At 44.0% G+C, this 21,182-nt stretch overlaps 1 protein-coding gene across 4 annotated transcripts in view; it reads right to left on the bottom strand.

Moving 5' to 3' along the window:
* Nucleotides 1-21,182, bottom strand: part of LOC141049426 (neurabin-2-like) — a 114,918-nt gene that overhangs the window by 15,008 nt on the left and 78,728 nt on the right. For 3 of the 4 annotated variants that reach the window (XM_073545889.1, XM_073545890.1, XM_073545892.1), the window contains exons 11-16: nt 20,018-20,177; nt 18,807-18,958; nt 17,855-18,155; nt 16,268-16,346; nt 15,358-15,429; nt 14,472-14,652 (exon numbers count right to left, since the gene is read on the bottom strand). In XM_073545889.1, coding sequence (XP_073401990.1) covers nt 14,472-14,652; nt 15,358-15,429; nt 16,268-16,346; nt 17,855-18,155; nt 18,807-18,958; nt 20,018-20,177 — 945 coding nt within the window. The remainder of the gene's footprint in view (nt 1-14,471; nt 14,653-15,357; nt 15,430-16,267; nt 16,347-17,854; nt 18,156-18,806; nt 18,959-20,017; nt 20,178-21,182) is intronic. The other variant, XM_073545893.1, reaches the window with a different exon arrangement.

The raw sequence follows: 21,182 nt of genomic DNA on the forward strand, positions 1-21,182 counted from the left end.
TAACCAGAATTGAATAGGACTAAGTAGAATGTAAATATACAGAAGAAAATATCAATCTAATTGCAATATTAAATCAAGTCGTTTGTTCAGACCTAATGGTACTCTTGTATTTAATTTAAAAATCCAAAAGGATTCACGATTTAATAATTTTCTCCTGAAATCACCTCCCCTAGTAGATCTATAGACTTTCTCTATTGCTATAATTTTGAGACTATCAGTTTTACCTCCATGAACAGTTTTACAATGATAAGAAACTGCTGAGATATTATAATTACTACTAGTAGCTTCTGACAAGTGTTTCCTAATTCTCTTTTTAAGAGGTCCTATTGTACAGCCTACATATTGTAGGTTACAAAAAACGCATTCAATAACATATATTACTCCTTCTGAGTTACAATTTATGTGAGACTGAATAGGGTATGACATGCCAGTAACACTAGAAGTGAATCTGCTGGTTTTAACCACATAGTTGCAGACTTTACAGGGATGATGTCCACATTTGGAAAAGCCTTTATATGACAACCAAGTATTATTTTTAGTTCTCCTATTGCTGATAAAAAGACTGGGGGATAAGATATCGCTCAAAGCAGGAGCTTTCCTGGCTATGTATCGTATCTGGGTATTGTCCAGAATTTGACCAAGTTTATTATCATTGTGTAAAATAGGTAAATATTTTTTGACAATGTCCGTTATCTTATTGAATTGTGGACTGTACATGGTAGAAAAACTAACTATAGGACGGTCATAATTATTGCAGGAGGCCCGTGTGCGATTCTTTTTCTTGTTAGCAGTAACTCCAGTGTGTACAAGGCTCAAAGGAGATTCATTCAGCAGGGTGTGTCTATCGATCCTGCTGACAATATTATCAGCTTTCCTTAGCATCCAATTAGCATATCCTCTGTCCTTAAGTCTAGAGAGGGTTTTGTTTGATTCTTTAGCAAATGTTATAGGTGAACTACAATTTCTTTTTAACCTAATTAATTCTCCCACTGGAATGTTTTTAACCACGTGCTTGGGGTGACAAGAATAAGCTTGTAAAATTGAATTTGTATCTGTGGGTTTTCTGAAAGGAAAAACGCAAACCTTTTGGCTGTCAGAATTCACAGACAAAGTCACATCCAGATAACTGATAGAAAAATCCGACACTGTAAATGTAAATGAAAGATTAAAATCATTCATATTGATATAGCTAATGAAATCACTAATCCCTGAGATGTCTCCCTTCCAAATCAAAATCAGGTCATCTATAAAGCGGCCATATAGTTGTATATTTTGTGAAAAGGGATTATTGTTACATAAGATATATTTCTCTTCCCAAACAGCTACTGTAATATTAGCTAAAGCTGGGGAACATTTACCCCCCATACTTACTCCTTGTTTTTGTAAGAAAAAAATTCCATCAAATGAAAAATAATTATGTGAGAGAAGAAAAGAAACTGCATCCACAATGAAGGATTGAATTTCTATCACATATGTGCTATATTTGTCCAAAAAGAATGTGAGACTAGAAATAATCACATTGTGTGGTATGGACGGGTATAAGCCCACCACATCACAAGTAATCCATGAATATTCTGGTGACCAATGATAATCATCCAGGGCAGAGATTAACATTTTGGTGTCTCTGATATATCCTGGAAGATCAATAACCAAAGGTTGTAGGTAATGATCAACCCACTCTGCCAATTTCTCTGAAAAAGACCCTATCCCCGAAATTATAGTTCTAAAGGGGGGGGGGAACAAATCCTTGTGGATTTTAGGAAACGCATGATAAATGGGAATCACAGGGTTCTTGATATTAATATAATCGTAGATTTTCTGTGTTATGGCCCCTGTGACTAAACCATCGTTTAATAATTTTGACAAATCACACTGAAATTTAGACGTGGGATCACTAGAAATCTTGGAATAGGTAGCAGAATCATTCAAAATGCGCAGATTTTCTGAATAATACAGACCAGCATTAAGCACGACTACTCCACCCCCTTTATCTGCCTGTCTCACCAGAATGTCAGCATTATCTTTTAACTCTTTCATAGCTGCTCTCTCTTGTGCTGTTAAATTGTCATATGTCATTTCTGTTATTTTATCAAGCTCCACTAAATCTTTCTCTATTAGTTCTTGGAATATATCTAGAATAGCAGGTCTGGACTGAACTGGATAAAACCCTGGATTGGGCATTTTAAAGAGATCATTTAAAGTCCTATTTTTTGGTAAGGAATGTGATTGTAAGTCTCTAAGAGTGGAATAGCCTATAAGATCTTTAAAAGAAAAATTTCCATAGGGAAAAATTAACTCCGGAATATTTGTAGATCCAGACAGTGACAAAGTCTCTGAAGAGGTGGACTGGTAGTCAAAATGACATTTCAAAGTTAAATTTCTGGCAAACTTATTCACATCTAGAAGAGTCTGATAAATATCAAACTTGTTGACTGGACTAAATCCCAAGCCTTTGCTCAAGAGAGTCATATGAGCTTCTGATAGGATATAGCTTGAAAGATTTATTACAGGGCATGTTGATATCTCCTCCTGTTTCTGAAGTGGTAGTTTCTTTTTATGTTTCCTCCCCGCTCTTCTCCGTCGTTTTTTGATCTCCTTACGATAATTCCATCACTACGGATATGCTCAGAATGATTAGTGTTGAAGGAAGCATCTAAGAACTCTTCTGACGTATTCAGATTAGAACTGGAAGACACTGTTGAATCATGAGACCTGGTGAAGCTGACCCTGCGATCTCTATGGTGAAAGCCTGAAAAACCATGCTGATATCGTTTTTTACCTTCTTGAAAAGGACGGCTTTTCTTCCAGGAATAAACCTGGTTCAATTCAAAGTCGCGTTTGTCTCTTGTGAATTTACTACGTTTTATATCTGCAATATATTCTTCCAGTTTGGAAAGATTTTTTTCCATTCTTGAATTAAATTTGTCAAAGTCTTTCACATTATTGTGTTTGTTCAGAGAAGTCTGCATCTTAGTGATCTCTTCTTTAACACAAGTCATCTCCAGTTCCTCATATTTAATAATCAACTCCATTAATTTGAAAGAACTTTGTGTAAGAATCTGCTCCCACTCTAATCTGAAAGTGTCTGAGTAGATGAAGGTAGGTCTCTAATTCAGTCTCAATCCCCTAGGGATAAGTTTTTTCGTCAGATAAGATTTTAGAGAGGTCATGTCCCACCATAATCTGGTTTCCTTATTTTTCCGATTTTCCAGTTTATTAAAAAGGTTTTCTAAAGACACTACCTGAGAGACCCCACTGCTCACATTAGTAACATCATCTGTAGAGTCAACCGATCGCAAACGAGACTGGTGAGCTGACCTCCATTCATTTTCCCTATCCTTCTATAATTATATTTATGATCTAGTCCTGCTCCCTTACTCTATAATTGTTGTGGACGCTTGCAAACACTAATTCTATGGACATGAATTTGGACAGAAATAGGCAGCATATCTTTGCAGCCATTTTTGACTCTACAGATGATGTTACTAATGTGAGCAGTGGGGTCTCTCAGGTAGAGTCTTTAGAAAACCTTTTTAATAAACTGGAAAATCGGAAAAATAAGGAAACCAGATTATGGTGGGATATGACCTCTCTAAAATCTTATCTGACGAAAAAACTTATCCCTAGGGGATTGAGACTGAATTAGAGACCTACCTTCATCTACTCAGACACTTTCAGATTAGAGTGGGAGCAGATTCTTACACAAAGTTCTTTCAAATTAATGGAGTTGATTATTAAATATGAGGAACTGGAGATGACTTGTGTTAAAGAAGAGATCACTAAGATGCAGACTTCTCTGAACAAACACAATAATGTGAAAGACTTTGACAAATTTAATTCAAGAATGGAAAAAAATCTTTCCAAACTGGAAGAATATATTGCAGATATAAAACGTAGTAAATTCACAAGAGACAAACGCGACTTTGAATTGAACCAGGTCTATTCCTGGAAGAAAAGCCGTCCTTTTCAAGAAGGTAAAAAACGATATCAGCATGGTTTTTCAGGCTTTCACCATAGAGATCGCAGGGTCAGCTTCACCAGGTCTCATGATTCAACAGCGTCTTCCAGTTCTAATCTGAATACGTCAGAAGAGTTCTTAGATGCTTCCTTCAACACTAATCATTCTGAGCATATCCGTAGTGATGGAATTATCGTAAGGAGATCAAAAAACGACGGAGAAGAGCGGGGAGGAAACATAAAAAGAAACTACCACCTCAGAAACAGGAGGAGATATCAACATGCCCTGTAATAAATCTTTCAAGCTATATCCTATCAGAAGCTCATATGACTCTCTTGAGCAAAGGCTTGGGATTTAGTCCAGTCAACAAATTTGATATTTATCAGACTCTTCTAGATGTGAATAAGTTTGCCAGAAATTTAACTTTGAAATGTCATTTTGACTACCAGTCCACCTCTTCAGAGACCTTGTCACTGTCTGGATCTACAAATATTCCGGAGTTAATTTTTCCCTATGGAAATTTTTCTTTTAAAGATCTTATAGGCTATTCCACTCTTAGAGACTTACAATCACATTCCTTACCAAAAAATAGGACTTTAAATGATCTCTTTAAAATGCCCAATCCAGGGTTTTATCCAGTTCAGTCCAGACCTGCTATTCTAGATATATTCCAAGAACTAATAGAGAAAGATTTAGTGGAGCTTGATAAAATAACAGAAATGACATATGACAATTTAACAGCACAAGAGAGAGCAGCTATGAAAGAGTTAAAAGATAATGCTGACATTCTGGTGAGACAGGCAGATAAAGGGGGTGGAGTAGTCGTGCTTAATGCTGGTCTGTATTATTCAGAAAATCTGCGCATTTTGAATGATTCTGCTACCTATTCCAAGATTTCTAGTGATCCCACGTCTAAATTTCAGTGTGATTTGTCAAAATTATTAAACGATGGTTTAGTCACAGGGGCCATAACACAGAAAATTTATGATTATGTTAATATCAAGAACCCTGTGATTCCCATTTATCATGCGTTTCCTAAAATCCACAAGGATTTGTTCCCCCCCCCCTTTAGAACTATAATTTCGGGGATAGGGTCTTTTTCAGAGAAATTGGCAGAGTGGGTTGATCATTACCTACAACCTTTGGCTATTGATCTTCCAGGATATATCAGAGACACCAAAATGTTAATCTCTGCCCTGGATGATTATCATTGGTCACCAGAATATTCATGGATTACTTGTGATGTGGTGGGCTTATACCCGTCCATACCACACAATGTGATTATTTCTAGTCTCACATTCTTTTTGGACAAATATAGCACATATGTGATAGAAATTCAATCCTTCATTGTGGATGCAGTTTCCTTTCTTCTCTCACATAATTATTTTTCATTTGATGGAATTTTTTTCTTACAAAAACAAGGAGTAAGTATGGGGGGTAAATGTTCCCCAGATTTAGCTAATATTACAGTAGCTGTTTGGGAAGAGAAATATATCTTATGTAACAATAATCCCTTTTCACAAAATATACAACTATATGGCCGCTTTATAGATGACCTGATTTTGATTTGGAAGGGAGACATCTCAGGGATTAGTGATTTCATTAGCTATATCAATATGAATGAGTTTAATCTTTCATTTACATTTACAGTGTCGGATTTTTCTATCAGTTATCTGGATGTGACTTTGTCTGTGAATTCTGACAGCCAAAAGGTCTGCGTTTTTCCTTTCAGAAAACCCACAGATACAAATTCAATTTTACAAGCTTATTCTTGTCACCCCAAGCACGTGGTTAAAAACATTCCAGTGGGAGAATTAATTAGGTTAAAAAGAAATTGTAGTTCACCTATAACATTTGCTAAAGAATCAAACAAAACCCTCTCTAGACTTAAGGACAGAGGATATGCTAATTGGATGCTAAGGAAAGCTGATAATATTGTCAGCAGGATCGATAGACACACCCTGCTGAATGAATCTCCTTTGAGCCTTGTACACACTGGAGTTACTGCTAACAAGAAAAAGAATCGCACACGGGCCCCCTGTAATAATTATGACCGTCCTATAGTTAGTTTTTCTACCATGTACAGTCCACAATTCAATAAGATAACGGACATTGTCAAAAAATATTTACCTATTTTACACAATGATAATAAACTTGGTCAAATTCTGGACAATACCCAGATACGATACATAGCCAGGAAAGCTCCTGCTTTGAGCGATATCTTATCCCCCAGTCTTTTTATCAGCAATAGGAGAACTAAAAATAATACTTGGTTGTCATATAAAGGCTTTTCCAAATGTGGACATCATCCCTGTAAAGTCTGCAACTATGTGGTTAAAACCAGCAGATTCACTTCTAGTGTTACTGGCATGTCATACCCTATTCAGTCTCACATAAATTGTAACTCAGAAGGAGTAATATATGTTATTGAATGCGTTTTTTGTAACCTACAATATGTAGGCTGTACAATAGGACCTCTTAAAAAGAGAATTAGGAAACACTTGTCAGAAGCTACTAGTAGTAATTATAATATCTCAGCAGTTTCTTATCATTGTAAAACTGTTCATGGAGGTAAAACTGATAGTCTCAAAATTATAGCAATAGAGAAAGTCTATAGATCTACTAGGGGAGGTGATCTCAGGAGAAAATTATTAAATCGTGAATCCTTTTGGATTTTTAAATTAAATACAAGAGTACCATTAGGTCTGAACAAACGACTTGATTTAATATTGCAATTAGATTGATATTTTCTTCTGTATATTTACATTCTACTTAGACCTATTCAATTCTGGTTATTCTGATAATTTTTGTGATTGTTATTATATTCTTATGATATCTTTTTATTAGTTTTTTTTTTTTTTTCCTGTTTTTCCGACAAGTTTTTGTTTCAGCTCCACATTAGGCTGAGTGTTTGCAAGAGTTAACTGGTAGGGATACTCCCTATTTTCATTAATTCTTTTGTCCAACACCTGTGATTTACTAGTTTTTGTACTATTTGTAGTCGTCAGTATTGGTCTAGTGTGAAGTTGTGAACCATGAGTAAGACCCTCTAGGTCGAAACGCATTGGTTGGAGACCACCAGAGACCCCATCTGCCTGTATGTCCTTATCCATACTTTTTTCTGTTCGATTTTAAGAATTTACAATAAATGATGTATTTTTAACTGAAGTCCAGCGCTGGAGATTCCATCCTTTATTTTGCTTCAGTTTAGCTTAGTGTCAAGTAGGAGGTGGACACGGGTCTTTTATTAGACCCCTATCTACCTCGTCGTGCGTCGTTCCTTTACAGGTTTCGGAGGGATACGGAGTGAACAGTCACATCCGTACTCCCACAAAGAGACTATGAGTACGGCGTGTACTGCCACCCCGTATCCTCATAGGTCTCCGCGGCAGGACCAAGAGCCTCGCACAGGTGCGTGCCAGCTATACGGACGGTCCTTGCCCCCGCCTCCCACCATCTCGCCTACCAGAGCCTGACAGTTGGACGAGGCGTGGATTCCATAAAGACGACACACAGCGTGGGATTCTCAGGTACCTTTATTGTGGCCCCCGGCCTGGGTGAGTATGCGGTCTAGCGGTCCCCCGGCGTTTTCATCCTAAGGCGGTCGCCAGGGGACCACGGTAGGGCCTGCGCGCCTGCTTCTCCCCACGGTCGCCGCATCCATGAAGGCCCCTGTTCTTTCGGGCCTTGTTCTGCGCCCCCACCCCCACCCCCCGTTTTTTCTTCATCCCGGCAGGGGTATACAGGGGTCGGGCTGTGGGAAGCAGGGACGCGGCCCGGGGTTGCGGCCCGGTCTTGCGGCGCGTCTTCCGCGCCGACCCCCTGCTGACAGGCGGCCGGCGCTATTAATTTAGGCCCCGGCTTCATCTCGGGCCTACCGCTGCGTCGCGGCCACGCCCCCTGCCCCTTTCTTCTAAGCGGGCTTCTCTCCCGCCCGTCCTAGGCCTTCCCAGCCCCCTTGCCTCACACCAGCCTGCTATTGGACAGCGGGCGGTGCTAAGGGGATCTCTGCGGCGAGCTCCGCCCTTCTCCTTCTGGCAGCGCGTCCTTTCCCTGGTGGTCGCCATCTTCTCAGCCTGCCAGCCGGACCTCATTCCCTGCCGGATTTCGGTCGCTGGGCCTTTTTTCAGCCGGATTGGCCTGGCCTCATCCTGCAGTCAGATCAGAGAGCGTCGCCCTTGGGGACACCGGACCGTGAGTAGCTCTGCACCTGCAGACTGACACCCTTCTCTGCCTTCTGTCCCCCAACCGGCCGGCACTGCCTCTCTTTTCACTATGTCCAACGCCAAGTCTGATCGTACCCACTCTGCGGCCCCCCCTAGTGCTCTGGTGAAGTTCTTTGCCTGTTCGTCCTGCAATCGCAAACTTCCTTCAGGTCAGTCCACTCCCCTCTGCCTGGACTGTAGCAATCCAATCCAGCCCGACGCCGCTCAGGAGCCATCCATAGCCCCAGGGGCGAGTGAGCCCCCCATGCCGGGTTGGGCCTCCTCTCAATCACAGTCAGTGGCAGACCTCACCAAGGTGTCTCAGTCCCTAGTAGCCGTTCTGGACAAGTTGCCCTTGGGAGCTTCGGCGGGACCCAGCACGTCTCAGGACGTCCCATCTGAGCCAGCCAGCGGCAGTCGCAAGAGGCCCAGGCAGGACCTCCAGGCGGAGTCCTCCCCTCGTCCTACCTCACCCCATAGTCCCCAGCAGTCTCCCTCTCGGGCCTCCTCCCCCGAGTCAGGCGAAGCGCTTTCGGAATCGGAAGGGGTCTTGGAGCTGGATTCGGACCAGGATGCGAACATGAAGGTTACGGTGCAAAACCTCATTGCCGCGATTCACCATACCTTTGACATCGCTGACGCCCCTGCAAAATCCTCAGATCAGGAGGTTTCGTCCAAACGGGCGGAAACACCATCCAGGGTGTTTCCCTTCCATTCTGAGTTTGGAAAGATTTTTTACAAAGGAGAGAGAAGATCCGACCAGACGCTTTCAAAGAGGAAAGCGTCTCGGCGTGCTGTACCCGTTTGCTAAAGAGCTCACGGACAACTGGGCTGCTTCTCCCTCGGTGGACCCTCCCGTGTCCAGACTTTCTAATAATACGGTCCTTCCTCTGTCAGGTGTGGCGTCGCTAAAAGATTCTAATGATAGGATCATAGAATCTCTAGCAAAATCTGCCTTCGAAGCGGCATCAGCAGCGGTATGTCCAGTCTTTGTTTCTTCTTGGGCAGCAAAGGCCATATCCACTTGGGCAGATGACCTTCAGCAGGGCATTCTGGATAAGGCACGACCAGAGCATTTGGCCGATCTCGCCAATCAGATTTCCCATGCGGGGGATTATCTGCTTTCTGCCTCCTTGGATGCCGCATCTTGCGCAGTTCAGGCGTCAAGTAACATCGTGGCAATCCGACGTACAATTTGGCTCAAGGCCTGGCAGGCGGACTTGTCCTCTAAAAAGTCTCTGACCAATCTGCCTTTTCAGGGAGTGCGTCTCTTCGGATCACAATTGGATCAGATTATTAAGGACGCTACCGGAGGTACGAGTTCTCTTCTCCCCTCCAAGCCTCGCAGACCTCCTCCAAGGCGTCAGTTTCGTCCCTTTCGGACTTTCCGCCGTTTCAATACGGCGGAAAACCCTTCCAACCAGCAAAGGCCACAGGCACGTCAGGAAAGAAAGAAGGTTTCCTTCAGGCCCACTCTGTCCTGGCGGTCCCACTCTTCCCAGGGAAGACCGTCCAGATCTAGATCTGGACGGTCTACATCCGCATGACTACCATCGGTCTCCCGTGGGTCCCTTCCAATTGGGAGGTCGACTTCTCTACTTCAGCGACGTCTGGCTCGCCTCAGTAGAGGACGCTTGGGTCAGAGAGGTTGTATCAACAGGATACAAAATAGAGTTCATTTCTCTTCCACGGGATCGTTTCTTACAATCCCGTCCGCCGAGGGATCCGGCCTTGGTCCCAGGGTTCGGTCCGGCCATCACCTCTCCTCAGTTCCGGGGTGATTGTGCCCTTTCCCGAATCGGAACGCTTCACAGGGTTTTATTCAAACCTGTTTGTGGTGCCGAAAAAGGACGGGACAGTTCGACCCATCTTGGATCTCAAGTTACTCAACAAGAGAGTTCGCCTTCGCCACTTCCGGATGGAGTCAGTTCGCTCTGTAATTGCTTCCATGGAGGAGCAGGAATTCATGGGTTCCATAGACATCCAAGATGCCTATCTACATGTGCCCATATTTCCCGGACATCAGAAGTTCCTGCGGTTTGCGATTCTTCACGAACATTACCAGTTCGTCGCGCTTCCTTTCGGGCTCGCCACCGCTCCCAGAGTCTTCACGAAGATTATGGCGGCGTTGATGGCCTTGTTGAGGATCAGAGGTCTCGTTCTTTTTCCGTACCTCGACGATATCCTGATCAAGGCTCCCTCCTTTCAACAGGCCCGCCTAAGTGTGGCGATCGTTCTAGACACCCTGTCCAGTTTTGGGTGGATCGTCAAACGGGAAAAGTCCTGTCTGGTCCCTACTCAACGCCTTGTGTTTCTGGGCCTTCTGTTCGACACTCGTCGGTCAAGGGTATTTCTCCCACAAGACAAGATTCTTTCCCTGCAGCAGGGCGTGCGATCATTACAGATCACACGATTTCCATCCCTCAGGACAGCCATGAGGGTCCTGGGGAAGATGGTGGCGGCGATAGAGGCAGTTCCCTTTGCCCAATTTCACGCCAGGCCACTCCAGCAGGCCATTTTGTCCAGGTGGAACAGGTCAGCTCTGTCTCTGGATCGTCCGGTTCGCCTTTCCTGCCGGATCAGGCGGTCTCTCAACTGGTGGTTGAAGTCTCCCCTCATTCTCTTGGGGCGGTCTTTTCTTCCCGTTCACTGGCAGATTGTCACTACGGACGCCAGCCTCATCGGCTGGGGTGCAGTGTTCCGCAATCACACTGTTCAGGGTCGATGGTCGACTCAGGAATCAGCTCTGCAGGTCAATGTCCTAGAGATACGGGCGATCCATCTAGCTCTCGTCCACTGGGAAAGGCGCCTCAAGGGCCTGCCTGTCAGGATTCAGACAGACAATGCCACAGCGGTGGCGTATATCAACCGCCAAGGGGGGACACGGAGTGTCTCAGCCCTAGCGGAAGTGTCCAGAATTCTTCAATGGGCAGAGACCTTTGTTCCAACGATTTCCGCGGTTCACATTCCCGGCGTGGACAACTGGGCCGCCGATTTCCTCAGCCGCGAGGGTCTCGCGGCAGGGGAATGGTCCCTACATCCGGAGGTGTTTCATCTGCTCTGCCGTCGGTGGGGAACCCCGGATGTAGACCTCATGGCATCTCGCCTCAACAGGAAAGTCCCACAATTCGTGTCCAGGTCTCGGGACCCTCTGGCAGTGGGTGCCGACGCTCTGGCCATCCCTTGGTCACAGTTCGTGCTCCCCTACCTGTTCCCTCTTCTGCCTCTTCTTCCCAAGTTGTTGAAGAAAATCAAAGCAGAGGGGATTCCAGTCATCCTCATCGCCCCGAATTGGCCCAGAAGGTCTTGATTCGCAGACATTGTCAACCTTCTCGCGGACGCCCCCTGGAAGCTTCCCGACGGGCAGATCTGCTGTCTCAAGGCCCGATTTGCCACCCCAATTCTCGGTCGCTCAATTTAATGGCGTGGCTGTTGAGACCGAGGTTTTGAAATGGGCAGGATTCTCTGATCGGGTAATTCATACCATGATCCGCGCCAGAAAGCCTTCTTCTTCGAAGATCAATTACCGTACTTGGAAAGCCTATTTCTCCTGGTGTGAGGCCAATGACATCGCTCCCTTGGTTTTTTCGCTCCCTTCTATTCTAGCGTTTCTTCAGGCAGGGCTGGATGCGGGGCTTGCTCTCAGTTCCTTGAAGGGTCAAGTTTCGGCACTGTCCATTTTATTTCAGAAAACGCTGGCCTCCCGGCCCCAGGTCAAAACCTTCCTCCAGGGTGTGGCTCACACGGTTCCTCCGTACCGAGCTCCCGTGGATCCTTGGGATCTTAATTTGGTTCTTCAGGTTCTGCAGGGTCCTCCTTTTGAACCTCTCAGGGACGTTTCCCTTTCCCTCCTTTCTTGGAAAGTGGCCTTTCTGGTGGCCATTACCTCCATCCGGCGCGTGTCGGAATTAGCAGCACTTTCTTGCCGCTCTCCTTTTTTGGTCCTTCATCAGGACAAGGTAGTTCTGCAGCCTCCGCCCTCTTTTCTTCCGAAGGTGGTATCTTCGTTTCACCTCAATGAGGACATTGTTCTGCCATCCTTCTGCCCGAGCCCAGCTCACCCTCGGGAGCGGTCTTTGAACAAGCTGGACCTAGTCAGGGCATTGAGAGTCTATCTAGCCCGGACGACTTCCTTGCGGAAGTCAGACTCTCTGTTCATCACCCAGCCTCAAAGGCCACTATTGCGCGCTGGATCAGATCGGCAATTTTGGAGGCATACCGGGTCAAGCATCGAGTGGCCCCTCCAGGGATCAGAGCGCACTCTACCCGGGCGGTGGGTGCCTCCTGGGCGGTGCGCCACAGAGCTTCCGCGCTGCAGCTTTGCAAGGCTGCAACGTGGTCATCGGTTCACACCTTTGTGAAATTCTACAGGGTCCACACCTACGCTTCGGCGGACGCCAGCCTAGGTAAAAGGATTCTGCAGGCTGCGGTGGCGAGTCCACTGGCCTGATGGAAGTTTGTTTCCCACCCCAGGGACTGCTTTGGGACGTCCCATGGTCTCTGTGTCCCCCAATAAGGCGAACGAGAAAACAGGATTTTTTGGGTTGCTTACCGTAAAATCTGTTTCTCGGAGCCTTCATTGGGGGACACAGCACCCTCCCATGTTCTACAACTCCTGTTATGTTTGTCGGTTTGTTACAGTTGAGTTGTTTGTTCTGTTTTCAATCTATTCTGTTACTTCTCCTACTGCTTTCTCACTAACTGAGGAACTTCCTGCTGGTCGGTGGGGTGTACACTGCGGAGGAGGAGCTAACCTTTTTTGTGCATAGTGTCAGCCTCCTAGTGGCAGCAGCATACACCCATGGTCTCTGTGTCCCCCAATGAAGGCTCCGAGAAACAGATTTTACGGTAAGCAACCCAAAAAATCCTGTTTTTCATTTTATCAAGTTATATTAAAAATGATGTCCACGTTTGGCTAGCTTCACGATGCCGATCTGGAATAAGTCCGTCAAAGCTTGCCGACATGTAAGATGGTCTGCCCCTCTCTCCTGTACAATCTAAGCGGATTCACAACTAAATCACAGAAACTATACCTCCATACTCAGCAGCCTGTTAAATCACAGTGCACCCCGAGGGGCAGAGTACTCTTCATACATACACCGGATTCAAACTATGGTCAAATCACGGCCCACCCCCGAGGGGCGGGGAGGAATACTCTTCATACATACACCGGATTCAAACTGTGGTCAAATCACGGCCCACCCCCGAGGGGCAGAGAGGGGAGGAATACTCTTCATACGGCCCACCCCCGAGGGGCAGAGTGCTCTTTATAAATACACTGGACTCAAACTATAGTCAAATCACGGCCCACCCCCGAGGGGCAGAGTGCTCTTTATAAATACACCGGACTCAAACTATAGTCAAATCACGGCCCACCCCCGAGGGGTAGAGTGCTCTTTATAAATACACCGGACTCAAACTATGGCTACACCGGACAGAGAGCACAGTTTTGAATACTCCGATTAAGGACCTGTAGCAGAATTGCTCTCCTTACATAGGTTAGCTTATTTAGATGACATTTCTGCTTTAAAAGATGCCTAATGCATTTGCCTGAAATAGCTTCCCGATTTCCAAGCAGTGTCCATTAGAAATGTTTTCACAGCCTTTCATGCCGCCTGTAGAGGCTACATGAATTTTTAAAGCCTCTCCTAGCATAGTTTCACAAGGGACAAGCGGCTGACTCAAACTGGTTCTTCTGATGTGTTCTGAAATCTTCGCTTCTCCAGCAGAACGTAAACCACAAACCGAGAACAAGGGGACAGGGTTGGATAAGTGGTGCCGTATTTGTACATTCAAGAACTGCAGGTAACGTTACACTTTTATGCATCAAACCCCGCTCCTTTTGATTCTCTAACTAGTTGCTTGAGTGTAAGGGAGGTGTGTGGATTTTAGAAATCATCAAACTGATTTGAAGACCCTTGTTCTGCAGCCACATTAGTGGTCCTCGGCTGCTGGACAGGAGCCCTGCGCACCTCCTCCAACCTGTCGGCAACTGTTGGGCTTCTTCTGATTAATAGCCTGGTGTGATGTTGTGTGTGTGGCACGTTGCAATGATGACATCACACCAAGTCTACCAATCAGACGAAGTACTGGGGATGCTGGCAAGGTAGAAAGAGGCTCGTAGAGGCTCTGTTCTGGTAGCCATGGGCTACTGAAGTGGTCTTATGAATCTTTTGACTGCACAAAACCCAGAAGTCAAATGGGCCTAGGCGTGTGCAACTGACCCCAAACGAGTTCCTAGAAAAACTGAAGTTCAAGCATCTAAACTTAGATGTTAGTAATCATCTAAAGATCCGATCAGTCATTACCTTCAGTCGCGCCCTCTCCTGCTCATCAAGAGGGTCGGAGCTGGGAAAGGACAAGCTACCACTGTAGGCAGATTCTTTGTGGCTCTCGCCGAACCAAGAAAAGGGCATGCATGTGGGAACCGGAGAGTCTGAATCCGACAGGGACAGGTTTCCAGCGTCATCCAGCAACTCCCTGGATCCACTGGAAATAAGAATTAGTCAAAAGTTGAAACTATGCATCAAGGTTTCCTACCATTTGACAGTGGACATACATTCTACATAGAAAGCTGCACTACGTGACCTCCTTTGAACTGATCTCGAATCACAATCTCAACGATCGCTCAAATCTGCCTTTATATTTTGAGTAATGTGTTTTATTTAAAGGTCAATTCCAATCTCAACTTAAGTCTCCTGCATGCCCCATTAGTGAAATCCATAAATCGGTCTTTTACCATCCTCACCTCTTCTAAAATTAATGGCGGTGTCTGATCAGAAGCAGACGGGAAACCGAACTGCAGAGAAGCGACTACAGACAATTAGCCTGGGGGTGCAGAGATGGTTTCTGCATTTTACTAAATACAGAATAGAAGATTTCTACAATTATAGAAACGTCAAAGGCCTAAGCTTTAGAATTTTTAGCAACAAAAAAATAAATTTTCCTTCTGAAACCACTTGCATTCAATAGTACATAAATGAAAATAGACTGTTATGCTCTGCTTCTATAGCTCTGTATAGACATCACTATCCCCATTGGGGCTCACAATCTACATTTCCCATCAGTCTTTGGAGTGTGGGAGGAAACCGAAGAACCCAGAGGAAACCCACCCAAACACGGGGAGAACATACAGACTCCTTGCAGATGTTGTCCTTGGTGGGATTTGAAACTACTACTTCATATGTTATTTACCGACTATCCAATGATCCCCTCTGATTCTCCCGATCTTGTTTTTTGCCTTTTCCTCCAGATTTTCTCAGTCCCCTAAAGAAAAACAATTAAGCCGTTATAAAACATTTTGCAACAATATTGTACAGCACTGAAACCAACCAGCAGAGGACAATGCACACAGTTCTTCTGCAGAGACCGATGTACACGCATGCCCGTAACTACAAGCAACATCCTGCCGCTGTAAGATCTCCAAGCTGCAGCCCCCACCCAACTACTGGGGAAACTCTCAGTTTAAGAGAACATCAATGGTATGATCACATTTCAGTACCAAGGATTTAAAACAGTCTTCTCAATCCAGCATTAGGCACACACCGCTCCCTGCTGAGACACATATGACCTATTAACATGGGCATACGGGTAATAGAAATGTTACACTAGTCCTACCTGTATGCCTCATATTAACGGTCTTGTTGTTGAGAAATGTTATATTCTTTCTGTATGTTAATGATTTCTTCCAGGCTCTGGGGCGTGCGGTGCCTGGAAAAAATCCCTGCCTCCTCCATTACAATACTACCCCCTCTCCCATACACGACAGTATGGCCCCCAGAATCTCGCGCCTGCGCCCTGCACTCCCTCCACAATACGCACCTCTTCCTCCCTTCTATGGGCACTGCATTCAGGGATCTTCTGCACTGGAGAGTCATTGTGACCTCTGCTACGCACGCTGATAAGACCATGAATATGAGGCATACAGTAGGACTAGTAGGAGTAGTAGGCCTAATGTAACATTTCTATTACCTGTATCTCCATATTAATAGGTCATATACGTCCCAGGGGGGGAGGGGGTGACAAATTCCCTTTAAACAATGCAGAAAAAAAGCACACTACAAATTACCAAAAGACAGGAATATAAAGTGTTGATGGCTCGTACCCAAAATCAGGGAATCTTCTTTTGTGCTTTCCTGTGTTTTCACTGGATTCTGCAGCTTTCTCATCACTCCTCTTGTCATCTATGCAGTCAAAATACAAGTCACAAAACATTGTTAGGAAATATAAAACCAATATTACCTATAGCATGGAACAAATATAAGGTGTATTTTCTGTGCTATGCATTAGGTCAAACATGAATATAATGTTATGAAAACGGGTCATGTTCATCCAGTGGAGAGAAGGAAGAAGATATTTAATAATCCTATGAAAAGGGCAAATCAATCTTTATATTGAAAATTGGCCTCATTCAGATGACTGTTTTTCAAGGATAGATAACTAGTCATTACATTGGAGTTTACATTTCCAGTTTTATTATACAATGCGCGTGGCCACAAAAAAAAAAAAAAAAAAAGGCTATAGGTCTGAGAAATTCCTTCAGCCCGTGGATGCCATTTTTAAGATTGCACAGCTTCTCCACCAATTACAATTTTATTTTTCTTTTCTGCATTCAAGAAAATGACTGATGGTAAGAACTGAAACCCTGATTAAGATAGATGCGGTTTTTTTTCATGTACGAGAGAAGAAGGGACATGTAAATGAAGCCTTATACATGGTAAATATTTGCACAAATTTTGCAGCTTTCTTCTTTTTCTCCTCTGGAATTTAAGGGTACAAAACCCTGATCTGCTGCAGTTAGGTGTAATAAGTTGGTGGGGTGTAAAAAAAAACAAAAACTGAGTAACAATTAGAAGGGATCACATTAACGTGAACCAGAATGCTCACATTCTGCAAATATGGTAATACTGCATGCAATCAACCTCAAATCGCTAAATTATAAAATATGAATACAAAACCATTAGTACATAAAAGACCTTTAGATCAGCTCATCCCAAGGCTTAGATAGAGCCCAAAGTTGGCTGTACACACCGAGAAAGCTCCCGATATATCATATACGCATAGAGCTACGTCCACCCAATGGGGGATGGCTGTTTTTTCAGCCTCCATGAGGCTGCTCAGTATACTTTTTTTTTGCACTATAGTAAAGTTTTGTCTATACAAAAATGGGCAATATGAGTGGCACTGCTCTGATCCAGCTGGACATTACTTCCGTGCCAGTCATCCTCAACCCGACCTCCTTGGCATTCTTGCGTTTACTAGACCCTGTGAAGTCATGACATGAGTCGTGGATTGACATCATGATGTCACAAGGCCCAATTAGCGTCAAGGGCGCCCAAGATGCCATGCACTGGAGTGAACATCGGCTGCAATGGAGGACAAGCCTGGAGGTCTGAGTGGTGAAGGGTGAATCAAAAATGTCCATCTCCAAGATTCTATCCCAATATGTAGTAGGTGTAATAATAATATTCGCAAATACCTTCAAATAGAAATGTAGTATATTTCTCCTGATAGCCTCTGTCGCTTACCCAATGTGCAGGCCATAGCAGTAGTTTAGGTATTCATGGTTACAACCACTAGCTGTCACTATACAATGGCATGTAAAAATTTGGGCAATTCAGATTTTGATATAGTTACCATGTGAAACCCGGGTCTGTTCTACACATATAGAGGACCTTCTGCCTGAGCTTACCTTTGGCGACTTTTCCTTTGCCTTTAGATTCTCTCAGCTTGGTATTCCTGTTAGCTAGCCCTTCCCCAGTGGGAGAATGACTGGAGGTTAGAATGGTTTCAGTGTTAGTCCTGTGGGCTGGGGAGGAGGAAGTGGAAATGGAAGGGTTTGACTCCAGGAGACTACCTAAACTTTCTGCCGCTCGGGACTTTTCAATCCTTTGATCTTCATCTTGAAAGCCGCTGAGCTGGTCCTCAGAGTCATCTGTTTTCTCACAAGGGCTTACGGTTTCGGGTGGTAGGGTTTCCTCTGCTTCATCCTCCTGTACGGTATTATTAGGACACATTAGTAGGATACAATTCCCAAACTGGATGAACTTTCAAAAGTTTAAAACTATTGCAGTGTAAAACTTGTTCAGATCTGGTGTCAGAGCTCAGATTTTTGGATGCAGTGGTTACATATCCCCCGTTTTCCATCACAGTCACGGATGGAAAAGCTAAAATGCTAGCCACCAGCAACCACCACTTAAGGAACCACAGGGGTTCACATCTTACTAATCTATGATGGAGCCACTTGGGAGCCGTGGAGTGAGCATACAGTGTTCTCTCCCCAGGAGCGGCCATAGGTGGTCAGAAATGCCTCTACAGGGGTTGTCCAGCCACGCAGAAAATTGTTTCAATGCAAGTGATTAAACTTACCGAGTTGATTGTGAGCGCCCATATGCTCTGTACACTATTTAGGGCTCCAGGCTGAAGAGCAGCTTTTTAAGGGATTGGTGGGGGTCTCAGACCACCAGCACCGATCTACTGTATGTTAGATAGTACCTAGGGTATGCACTGGTGAAGAAGGTAATGTGTTTTATCAGTTTCATCATAAATGTGCTACTAAATAAACAGCTGATGTTATGCAACCAGATGAGCCTAAAAACAGCTATAAAACAGAAAGAGAAGACAACTCATTCTTATAGTCTCACCTCTGGCTGCAGTTTTAGTTCCTTGATAACTTTTTGTTCCTTTATTTTGTTTCGTGACGGTCGCTGGCGTTTCACTTGAAGAGCAAGCTGTGCTTTGGCTTTGTGGGCGCTGGTGTCCAAACGCTGGATGTCTCCCACACATGCATCAAAATCTAAAAAAAAAAAGTAACATTCACAGATTGTCAGGATGTCGGCTGTATCTAATAAACAAGTCATTGACTCTTCACTGATGGAAATTAGGAATAGGAACGATAAACTGCTTCATTATGCCGCTCTAATGAGAGTATTTGTAGACTAAACGGTCTGGTCTACGGCATCTCTAAGAGGAGGATGGCACCTACTGAAAAAGTCGCGTGTACGGAACTGGCTGATTACAGAAACGTGTATATATACCATGCATACACACGTATGCATTTAAAAATCTCGTATTACTGATTATCCCTGTAACTAGGGTTGACGTACTAACTCCAGTTACAGAGTGCATTCAGCTATGCTAAAATCTAGAAGCCCTCGCTCTCTTCTGGCATTTAGAGATGGTATGATCACTTTTACTTATGCCTTGTGTTTTTCATTCCTTATTTACGCATTGTACCCCCTTATAAGATCATAACAAGCATTGGGGAGTGTGACATTTCAAGATTTTAATAAAAAAAAAATGATATATCCGTAAGAAAGTAAATAAAAGAATGAATAAGCAGGGAAAAAAACAAAAAAAAAACAAGGCATAAGTAAAATTACTTGATAAACTCACATCTGAAGCACCGAGATTAGAAACTTTGGGCTGATTCATGAAAAATTGTGTCAGTATTCTTGCATAAAAAAAAGTCACGCAATGTTGGCACAAGTGGCAGCTGTGCTAAAATAATGCAACTTTTGGCGCTCTCAACATCTTCGCCCAGATCCTACAAAATGGGCAGACCTGGAGTGGGACGGAGAAAGGCGACAACCTGGAGTTGGGTAGGATTTGTGGCGTGGTGCACCTCAAGGTGTACGCTGCTATCAATTCATGAAAAGGCTTACGCCTCTTCATGATTCAGGAGTGTCTGATCCCAGTACAACGCCATTCTTAATTAACGGAGCCCTTTAAATTTAGGGCGACACTACGCTGCTTGATAAATTCAAAGAAAACTGCTTGATAAATTCATAGAAATTCAATGTTTCACTATTGCAAATCTAATTAAGTCTATTATTTATTTTTTTTTTACAATTACCGGATATGGAAGACTCCAGGAGAGTAGAGGCTTCTGATCCAGGAACCTCGGCAGGTGCTGTCTCAGTTTGAAGCATGGATTCCTCATTTTTGTGTTCATCGCTTGGGATCACTTGAAGCTTTTGTTCATATGCACAGAGTTTATTCTCAAGACCTGTAATCTAAAAATGGAAGCAGATGTTATTTTACCTAGATCTTATAGACACGATTCATATACATATACAGTGGTGTGAAAAAGTGTGTGCCCCCTCTTCCTGATTTCCAATTCTTTTGCATGCTTTTCACACTTAAATGCATCAGATCACCAAATTTAAATATTAGACGAAGATAACACAAGTAAACACAAAATGCAATTTTTAAATGAAGGTATTTGTTATTAAGGGAAAAATAAATCCAAACCTACAGGGCCCTGTGTCAAAAAGTGATTATCCTACTTAAAACAAAATTAACTGTGGTTTATCACATCTTTCAGAAGCAGAGTTCAATTTCCCAAACCGCACCCAGGCCTGATTACTACCACACCTGTTCTTAATCAAGAAATGACTTCGTTAGGACCTGCCTGACAAAGTGAAATAGACCAAAAGGTTCTCAAAAGCTAGACATCATGCCGCAATACAAAGAAATTATGGAACAAATGAGAAACAACGTAATTCAGATCTATCAGTCTGGAAAACGATATACATCCATTTCTCAAGCTTTGGTACTCCAAGGAACCACAGTAATAGCCATTATCCACAAATGGTGAAAACATGGAACAGTGGTGAACCTTCCCAGGAGTGGTCGGTCGACCAAAATTACCCCAAGAGCGTAGCGAAGACTCATACAAGAGGTCACAAAAGACCCCACAACATCCGAAGAACTGCAGGCCTCACTTGACTGCACCATAAGAAAGACTGGGCAAATATGGCCTGCATGGCAGCATTCCAAGACGAAAACCACTGCTGAACAATAAGAACATAAAGGCTCATCTCAGTTTTGCTAGAAAACATCTTGGTGATCCTCAACAAAATTAGGACTTTGGAGTGGCCTAGTCAAAGTCCTGACCTTTATCTGATGGAGATGCTGTGGCATGACCTTAGAAAGCTCGGAAACCCTCCAGTGTGGCTGAATTACAACAATTCTGCAAGATCAGTGAGCCAAAATCCTTCCAGAGCGTTGTAAGAGAC

This window comes from Dendrobates tinctorius, unplaced genomic scaffold, assembly GCF_039654945.1.
Source record: "Dendrobates tinctorius isolate UK_male_01 unplaced genomic scaffold, ASM3965494v1 ptg000143l, whole genome shotgun sequence".
In the NCBI taxonomy this organism is placed as follows: domain Eukaryota; kingdom Metazoa; phylum Chordata; class Amphibia; order Anura; family Dendrobatidae; genus Dendrobates; species Dendrobates tinctorius.